Source organism: Anopheles aquasalis, chromosome 2 (assembly GCF_943734665.1).
Source record: "Anopheles aquasalis chromosome 2, idAnoAquaMG_Q_19, whole genome shotgun sequence".
In the NCBI taxonomy this organism is placed as follows: Eukaryota; Metazoa; Arthropoda; class Insecta; order Diptera; family Culicidae; genus Anopheles; species Anopheles aquasalis.
Window position 1 is genome coordinate 1,150,001 of NC_064877.1, and position 10,000 is coordinate 1,160,000.

At 46.1% G+C, this 10,000-nt stretch overlaps 1 protein-coding gene across 1 annotated transcript in view; it reads right to left on the reverse strand.

Annotated features, from left to right (window-relative positions):
* LOC126571685 (uncharacterized) overlaps nt 1-10,000 on the reverse strand; it is a 38,458-nt gene that overhangs the window by 7,209 nt on the left and 21,249 nt on the right. Inside the window, exons 3-4 of the mRNA XM_050230426.1 lie at nt 1,862-2,059; nt 1-67 (exon numbers count right to left, since the gene is read on the reverse strand). The exon at nt 1-67 is cut by the window's left edge and continues 583 nt beyond it. Of these exons, the coding sequence (XP_050086383.1) occupies nt 1-67; nt 1,862-2,059 (265 nt within the window). The remainder of the gene's footprint in view (nt 68-1,861; nt 2,060-10,000) is intronic.

A 10,000-nucleotide genomic window follows, 5' to 3' on the forward strand; every position in this document is an offset into this window, starting at 1 on the left:
TTCGGCACGGTGGCCATCATCGTCGCCGTCGAACCATCGCCACCATCCTCTCCCTTACCATCACCATCTTTGGTCCAGTTCACACAAAAACCGAACGAACCGCACAATCCGGAACCGGAAAGGTCGAATATCGGGTGCCAGCATTTTAGAATTATTATTTACGCCAGCCAGCCAGCCACCAGCCAGATGGTTTTCGAGATTCGACGAGCAAAATTCGAAATAAAAAATCAATTCATTAGTACCGGCGGTGGGAAAGGGACTCTGTTTTTTTTTGTGTGGTTGGAGCGTTCTTCCCTTCGACGTGTCGCATTCATCAACGTGCTTTTAATCGCAAAAAAATCAACCGCAAAATGCGCAAATCAAATGGACAAACTTTTTGAGGTAGTAACGGTGCAAAAACGGTGCAACTTGTGATGCATTCGGTTGCACAGTTGCAGCAGCAGCAGCAGTAAAGTTCGATGCGGCGTGCGTCCTTTGGTGTGCCGGATCGTTACCTTTTGCGTTTAATTAGCTTGCCGAGTGCTCACGCAAATGAAAAGGGGATTAGATTGATTGACTACAGCTACTCTGGCAGATAGCGAAAGAGATCTTTGCACGCAAACAGCAACAAACTATTTTCATTCAATTCAATTCATCTGCCTAGAGTTTCTAATGCTCTAATGATCGTTTTCAGAAGTGAATCATAATGTGAAATGCCTATATTCTAAGGTGTAATCGTGCGTTTTGATCCAAACTGCATGAGCGAAAATGGCTGGCTAGCTAAAATGTGTCTAGAATGTAATAACTCTAATGTCAATGATCGTTCCCCGTGTTTGGTTCTTTTCCAAATGAATTCCATGCCATTACATAAGCCTATCGCAACGGCTACATTCTACCGTGACATAACACATGCGGCGTTCGCACCGTTAACTGGCGTCTCCATCGAAGAACTCAACCTCGGCACCACAAACATGAATCGATGAAATTGAATGCCTCCGAATTTGGTGATACAATTTGATGCAGGAAGGAAAACTTTTCAACTTAAATATTCCAAAAATTAAACTTTTTTGCTTTCGTCATGGGTGATTCACAAGATTCCGATTAATGTGCAAGCTCCAAGTGATCACGATGCACGGTGCTGGTTAACAATTCTAACGGAATTCTACCAAAACTCGAAAAGGTAGAAAACATTTATCACTTCTGGGTAAATGCGGGTGCTTAAGAGATTTCGGCAAGTAATTGCGTTAGTGCAGTTTCCCTCTTTGCGATTGCGATTTTTTTTTCCAAGGCTCCGAGGAAAAGTGGTTGAAAAATGGAAGTGCCACACTCTCAGACGCATGACGAGGTTCCGACAATTTTTCGGCCGGTAAAGTGCCTGGGATTGGTGAGATGGTGTTAGATTGGATTGGCTTTGCATATCCGAATGCTGGTGATTCCGATTCCGATTCGTGAGGATGTGGCAATGGCGATGGTATGGACGGACGATGTCGTTCGAGACGATGTTGTTCTTTCCAGTGCGTGACGGTATGTATGCATGTTAAGCTTGTTTTCGCTTCCATGTGTGGATGTGTGTGAATGGTGACTTTGATTTTGTTTGTGTTTTAAGATAATACTTTACATTTTCCACGATCGCTACCTTTGAAACATGATAGTGATAGGTGAAGGATGGGAGTAAAGAGAAATGTAAAGTTACAAGCAAAAGGAACCAAAAACATCCCTAAAACGCAATAAAGCATTCACGAAGGAAAGAGTGAATATTCGTTTTCGTTTTCTGCAATCGAGAAACACAAACCAAAACTCCAAAACCGCAAAGTATCGAACGCAAACGCTAACGGAAGGTGAAATCGAAGAGAACTCTTTTGTCTTTTGAGCTGTTGCTTACCTTGTGCGCTAGAGTCCTGCACCTGTTTGATGGTGAGGAATTTAGGCCGTTCTTCGCCGGCGATAATTTCCTTCGCCGTGACTCTCCGTTCCGGGGACGCCTTTGCCAGCGGTACCAACGCTATCGGCAGGGCAGCATGAGGTGGAAGCGGTGCCTCCAGCATCGGTGAAATGTCGTCCGAGCACTGGGAGTCACACTCTGTAACGACGAAGAGAGAATAAATTTAAGCACTGGGAAACATATTAACAACGAGAATTTGTTGCATGAACTTTGCTGTCGCTTGAGTGTTCCGTTTAATCTCGCGCGTCTCCATAACTCGATTGTCGGCATTAACATATCATCGCTCGGTATTATATTTTTGTCAAATATTCACGAAAAAAAATATATGCACGTTAGTTGATGACTTTTACAGAGTTCTCAAGGTCCAGAGCGAATGGAACGATCTGCTTATGTCGTTTGGCACTCTCCAATTCAACCGTAGCACACTAATGAATAGTAATTGATTTTACTTTCAAAAGGCAGCTCATCGCCATATATTTTACATACAGTTTTTTTCTTTTTCAAGAACGAGTCTAATTTTGCAAATGATGTTGCAAAGCGAGTAGCATCTCTTCCATTGACAGCCTGCATCCATTCTAGTTCAGCAGTTGTATCACTTAGAAAGAAACGGAATGGAAGGTAATAGGAGAAGAAGAAAAAAAAGATTCAAATCGTAACGGAAGCAGAGGCATATTCAAGGGCCCATCCTAGGAAAATGTTTTCACCCGTCGGAAGCATTTCAAGAGGCCCACCATTTTGTTTTGGGCCTTTTTTGGTCCTCGCTTTTCATGGGGCATAATAAGAGCTGCTTGAGTCAAGCTGCGATGGGCAGAGTTTGGTCCAAACACTTCTCTCCGGAAAGCACATTATGTACGGAAGTTTTTATCCGGGCCATGGCTATCACGCCAGACACCGAGACACATGTCTGCCCCCACGCCGTCGGCTGGACTGGAGTAACGCGCTTGTATACGCCATACAGTGTTGGCGGTTGCCTGATTAACGACTTTTTCAACCAAATATCGACACAATGTTGCGATTTTTTTTGCCAAGCTCAGAATGTCTGATAATATGCTGTGCAGTTTTATTTTCTTTTCACAAAGTTTAGTTCCAAAATTTATGTTGGATTTCGTTCAGACACAAATTTCGTCAGTTACTAAACTTAATCCTGCGGATAGACGAAGCAAAACCGAAGGCTTATAAATGACAGATTAAGGGAAGAGAAGTTACGAACGTACCCTAACTGATCGAGGCTCCCAAATGATGATGTTACGGTAACGGTTTGCTAAATTTAGGCACGATCGACACCTTCGTCCATGCGTTTCGGCCCAACTTGAAAGCTCTGCTTAGGCGACAAGAGAGAGCATTCTCGTCACGCACCGTCACCACGCCGCCATACATTTATGCGTATCACGCAGCGTTGTTGGCGTGAAATGTGTAGCAATTGCCATCGTAAAACGATTCCCACGGAGAGGTAAGAATCCGTGAGTCCCACGCTCCACGGCAGCACTCAGACGACAGCTATTGTTATCACTTGGTCACTTCGACCCAATTCCTGTCACGGACGAGAACGGAAGCGCCCTAGAGGGTGGCCCCGAAAAATGCGAAACCTATTCTGGATAAGCCGACGAGTTGTGTCGGCTCATAGGCTGTGGACGGATTATAGCGTCACCGAACGGCAATGATCAAGTTGGAACACGCAGACTATCGATCGCTTCGAGCAAACTTTAATCATCTGCTCCCAAACTATGGTCCTTGCGGTTTGTGGTGTCAGGATAAAGAATCAAGCCGATATATTAACTCTCCCACGAGCGAACAGGTAGTTAGCTCGATCGTTTGATACTTATCGATTAAACATTCTCATAAATCATAGCACAAACTTCCTGTACTTTATAAATTGATTTTCCCAAATCAACCTGTCCATCGCTTCCAGTTTCAGAAACAAAAGTGAAGACCTTGCGCAGACATTGTTGCAAAACGGTTTCAAGACATGCACTTTAAATCCATTCGCATCGCCACTCCTAGAACCAAACAGACAGAGTCTCCCGGTGCACCACGAGCGATAGAGATGCAAACATGTCGGTGGTGATAGTGAGGTGCACCAACACCATCCCAGAAAAGGACAACAGAAAATGCATTCATGTTTGGGAAGTGCAACCGGCATGCAGCATGGCACGAGGTGGAATGTACGGGGCGCTGCCAGCCCTAGAACAGGAACATCCGACAGGGGGATTTCATTTCAAAGCGTTACAATTGTACTTGGCAGCACCGCTCGACGGAGGAGTTGAGGTGAGTAAAAAAGGGAGGGAAAAGGGGTTTCTTTGTTCGGAAGTTGGCACATACCCCCCGGTTCCACCCAACACTCGTTGATACCGAGCACACCACCGTCGTCCGATGCATTGCCATGAATTTTAGTCACCCAACCCAACTTGTGTCCTTTTTCCTATTTGTTTCCAACTCCAGCACGATGCAATGCAGTACGGGTGTAAATTGTGCGACTCAGAGATAAAGGTATAGATTCTAAATTAATTGAAAAGCTCCCGGACCACCCGCAGTCATTCGATTTCTGCTTTCTGGCACCACGGCGCAGGACCAACGCTGACACATCAGCATTCGCAATCACGTAACTTCCGTGAGAAAGGCAGTAAACTATTTAAATTGAACATTTCAATTGTGATATTGAGCAACATCATTGCATTTACTATAAAATCGTCAATATCTTCTGAATCAAATCTTGCTAAATATGTTGGCCGCCTTCGAACGCAATTCAATATTCGGGCAATCCGATCAGATTTTGTGCTGGAATCGTCCCACAAGGTGAGCGATCAAAGGATGCTCCGAAACCTGAGCATTGTTATTGATATTTCATTAAAATCCTTTCCCGATCAAAGCAACCTTGTTCGCCTGAGAATGAAAAGGTCTTCGAGCTCCCAGAATCCCACAGATCGCTTTGATGGCACACGGTACACGGCGGTTTACGTTTGCGATAAGACGGCAAGACGGCAGCATAACCAGCACCGGGAGCGCTCGTCAACCGAACAACCGGATCACGGAGCACAAAGCCATGAAGCAAACAGCACCAGCACCAGCACCAAAGAAGCAGAGCAGTAGATTCTTTTATTATGTTCCCTGGGAAAACGCCACTCAAGCGTGGATGGTTATAATTTTCTCGCAAAACCATTCTAAGCCATTCTACCATCATCATGACGTTGGACTGCCCCCCCCCCCCCCCCCCCCCCCCTTCGAGTGACCATCCAGAAAATGATGAAGACAGCGCACCGTTCCGGTCGCTGAACTACCGTTTCATTACGAAACCGACCACCACCACCAAGGCTCGCTAATGTCCTCATGCAGCATTTGAACGATCTTCATTAGAGCTGGCTGGCGTTCTATCGCTCGCCCGTTTCACGTCGCCATAAATCGAACGAGAAACAAATTTACGCCACGCAGTTCTTGGTGTCTTTTGTTAATAGCTAAAAGAGAATCTATACCACGGATTAAGACTCGTATAAATCTATCCACACCAACCGCAAAACCCGATCCGCCGAGGTCAAGATTACTCGTTCACGAGGGAAAATACAGCTCCCAGCGGATGGCCATTGTGTTGTGTGACTACCGGGGTAAAGTTCTCACAATTAAAAAATAATGAAAAGATCCCGCGATTCACCCAGGTGTCGTCGCAAAACTGTGACCATCCATCACGGTTGAGGAAAGTGGCTCCGGATCGCTCCGGGATTCCCTAGAACAACTTTTCCAGGAGAGAACATTCAGAACACCGCTGAGTGTTCACGTTCGTTGCCCAGTTCGTTGCCCCTGTTCGTTGCACTCTTATTCTTCTCGTATTACCAGTGCAGCGCCTTAGCATGGCAAGTTCCAGGAATTGATAAAGTCAATTCGTTATGCTTTTCCCGTGCTTCGCGAAGTTTAAGAGTTCAGTAAAGGGTAAGTGAAAAGAGAAAGAGTATTTTCAGATTCACATCTCTATTGCTCTCTCTCTCTGTTTACGATTTATGTGCTTTTATGATTACTCTTGATGAAACTGTGCTCTAGAGTCTTTTGTGCAGAACACGAGTAATGTAATTCTCTTCGGACCAACGAACTTTTGCAAAAATATCTCGACAAAAACCAAACAATCCTCTTGAGATGTTAATTAGTATAGCCCATTGTAAAGCTTCTCTCCACATTTGAACACCAACACCCTTTTTTGCGACTTAGTGAGCAGAGCAGATTGCGAATTTCCCAGAACACCCGGGCGGCATTAACTTCGAAGCAATTTGCCTTCCATAGTCCTACACGAACCACAACCATTCGAGACCATCGAGAACAGGCAATAAACATCTTTGATCACCCATAAACACTGCTTTGCTCACAAAACCCCCAAAACCCCACCTCGATTGCACACAAGACAAGCGCATGATAGTGATAGTGGCTGTAAATTGAGCACAGAAGCCGTGCTCTTCCACTCGATTGCATCGACCACATCACCAGACCACATGTTTGCGTGGCGACGACAGTTGTCGGAGTACCGCGGGTGCGCCACCAATCCGATATGGTGTGACTAATGAATACGTGGGTTTGGCTTATCGAAAAACTTTATCCAACATTCTCTCCGTATGTATCTTTCGTTCTACGTTTCTTCTTCTGCTTTCTCGAGCGAAAACAATTTTCTCGAGAAAATTCTATCTTCATCGCGTCCCTGTGTCCTTGAAATCGTCGAGGGCGTCGGCTGCCGCGGTCTGGTGTGGGCAAAATATTAACAGCCGATCGACATCTGGCTCAATTGAGCCCGGCCACCGATAACGATGAGGGCGAAAGTATCGTCCGGGCATCGTCTCTGGCTCGTCCTCGAGGGAACAGAAAACAATTTTCCTCTCCCAGCCAGTGTCGCAAGAGAGTAATCGTTTTACATGTGTTTGTCATGGCGCCCCATCACGGACGCCCAACCGAACCGACAAACTTGTCTTTCTTCACGGTCAATGTTTCATTCTAATGGTGGTTTCTCTGGAGGGGGGGGGGGGGGGGGGGGGAGGGCAAGCGTCTAGCACTTGGCGTCAAGGCAAATCCTTGCACATTACTTCGTAACGTTCCCATTACGGCTTGAGAAGGCAATAAGAAAAGTATGGGCTTTACAGATTGAAAAGGTTTAGAGTGATTACCTCGATTGGTGATAATATATTGTCCGCACAACAGCAGCGACGACGCACTGGAATCCTTGCCCTGTGCCACCACATCCACAATCATATTCGTGGACCTTAACTGCAGCATTATGCCACGACTAAGCCGAACGAACAAACACTCGTCGCTATTGCTGGATGCTTCAACGGCCTGCAAGGTGTCGTAGATTAACCAAACACTCCCACCTACGCCACGTGGGCAACAGCTTTTGGAACAACAGAGACGCCAACCACCGGCGTCATTGTGTGCCACTTACGCTCCAAACATAAAAATTTACTTTAGATGATGCTCTGCTTTAATCTCTTTTATTTTTTAACCGGCGGCAGGGCCCGGTGGCCGGCGCTAAAGCAACGAATTAATAAGTAAAACCAAACACCTTTGCACCGCGTCGAGAGGTGGCGGCCTCAAACAAACAGTCAGTTCCCTCTTGCTCCTCTTCTCCTTCTAAAAAACCGCTTGCGTACCACACCACGCAAAGGCATTAGCGGAAGTAGTAAAAAATGAGCTCAAATTAACCTCTGGGGAGTGTCCATTGTGTGACCTTGCGGTTTTTATGTGCTCCGCGACGGACTGGTGGCTCGTCCTTATAAAAAAAAGGTGCTGAAGGCGTGAGGAGGGAAGTCCCCCGGGGGTAAGAAGTTCAACAAATCAGCCCACATACACGCCTCTTCTTATCGTCCGATGGGAATAACGCGATAGGCAGCAGGTCCTTAGGCACTGGTTTGGTCCTTGTGACGTTCAACGCGCACGCACGCGACGTCAATTTCACTTCATTCACCAAATTTTCCTCACTAATTTTTCATTCATTTTCACTGCTGCCACACTCTGCTGCTGGCCACCACCGTGGACCACACAAAGTACCAGGACATTCCATTTGCGCTGATCAACTGTCGATGGAATTACTTGTTTGTTCCGGAACCGGCACCGGGACTGGCCACCGAGGTAATGTCGCCACGAAACTAGAACCACGGTGCTGCAGCCAACACTTCCAATTGATTGCGTCCAATCGCGATCGAAACTTCGGGTGGAATAAATTGAATCCCCACGTAACGAGTACCACAAACCGGCCACCAGCCGGACGAAGGCTCCGCAGAACGAGACCAGAACGAGAACGAAACGAACGAGGGACCAGGGGAAGCGAAAGCGCTGGACACAAACAGCACCAGCAGCAGCAGCAGTTCCTTCACGGTTTATCGAAACCACATGACCAGCGCGTGTGTGAGATGGCCGTGTGGGAGGAGGGGGTGGAGCGGGGGGGGGGGGGGGCGTGGGTTTACCATTTGCACCCATTCGTCGTTCCTCTCTGCACCGAAAGCCAGGCGAAATCAAAGCATAACCGTGGCGCGAGAACAAAACAAAACTGGAAAACAGGAGAAAAGAACGGGAAATAATATTTATATGCCCGCCGTGGCGGTGGCGCTGGCGGTGGGGGTGCCCGCATAAACATATCGCAGCATAAATAAACGCCCCGCGAGCTGAACGCAGGAACGGAACGTGCTGGAATGGCCACATGGGAGCACAGAACAAGGGATCCTCATTCATGACGAGATCGCCCAAATCGCGCTGGCCACCAGGGGCAGAACATACATCCGACTGCAGCGGAACTACGGTCAACGGAGAGCGTTGGGGTGTGCCCCCTAGCTAATTAATATGCTTCACTGAGCATCCGCCGCTCCCGTCGCTTTTGAAACGACAAAAAAAACTGCTTCTAATTCTGTGTAATTATGTGTTCATGCAGAAAACAGGAATTCCACTAGACGCAGCACAGAGAGAGAGAGCGTTAGCATAGTTTAATGCCTGCTCTCCTCTGCATGCTGCGTGGAAGCAATTCCATCCGATGAAACTATTTTAGTGTCGCAACTTTCTTTTCAAAATCGATACCAGGTGGCGGTGGCTGTGGCTTCAGGCTTTTACGGAAGTCCTACAACAACTACAACAACTTCATAGCAAGCAGTAGGCCAGAGCATTCCTTGTGAGAAGATCGAATTACCGGCACGGCTGGTGAAAACTTTGTCCAACGAACTACAAACGATCCGAACAAAGTGAAACGGTTGGTGGACCGATACTTTAAATTCTTTCCTTTTCCTTTACTAACAAACGTCGGATAAGCGGATTAGGCTGGCAGAAGGTGGTTCCTCTTGAAGAGGGCTCCTGAACGCTGTACAAGCCATTTCCAACTCAAGTGGGAAATCCCTCCCGTTCTTAGTTGTTTTCCGACAATCGATCGAGCAGGGATTCGATTTAGGTTTTCTTTGCGGAACGTTTGGAATACACCGCCATTGCTGTATCTTGCGACATACAGGGTGCGCCATCAAGATGTATTCTATTTTAAAGTTGAATAACTCTGTCATTTTTCAGCCGATTTTAAAAAATAAACCAGTTTTAATTAGGTTGTTCTATGCCATTTACTGTGCCATACTCAAAATATGATATCGATCAAATGACCGCTTTCATTCAACATACAAAAAAGAGGCTCTTTTTCGGGCATTTTACATTGTTTTGACAACATTTAGGGAGTTATTTTTGGCAATTTCAGCACCAATATTTGCTCTAAATTGTTTGATAGTCTTCGGTTTGTTGGCATCAACCTTATTTTTCAAATAGAACCACAGAAAAAAAGCCATCCATTGCTCGACCGCAGCTTTCACTATTGACCGATTATTTTCAATGTAAAGTGTGCCAATTTCAGTCCGCTTTTTTAACGTGAAGTGATGCATTACGAAAATGGCATAGACTAAAGTTTCAGAAACTGTCCTATCTGTCAAAATCGACTGAAAAATGACAGAGTTATTCAACTTTAAAATGGGATACATCCTCATGGCACACCCTGTACGTGAAGTGGATTCGATTTCATTCGATTTTTCACAAACTTCCTTCACTTATCTGGCTAAAAATTCGTTTGATATTAAATTTATGGAAACCCGGACC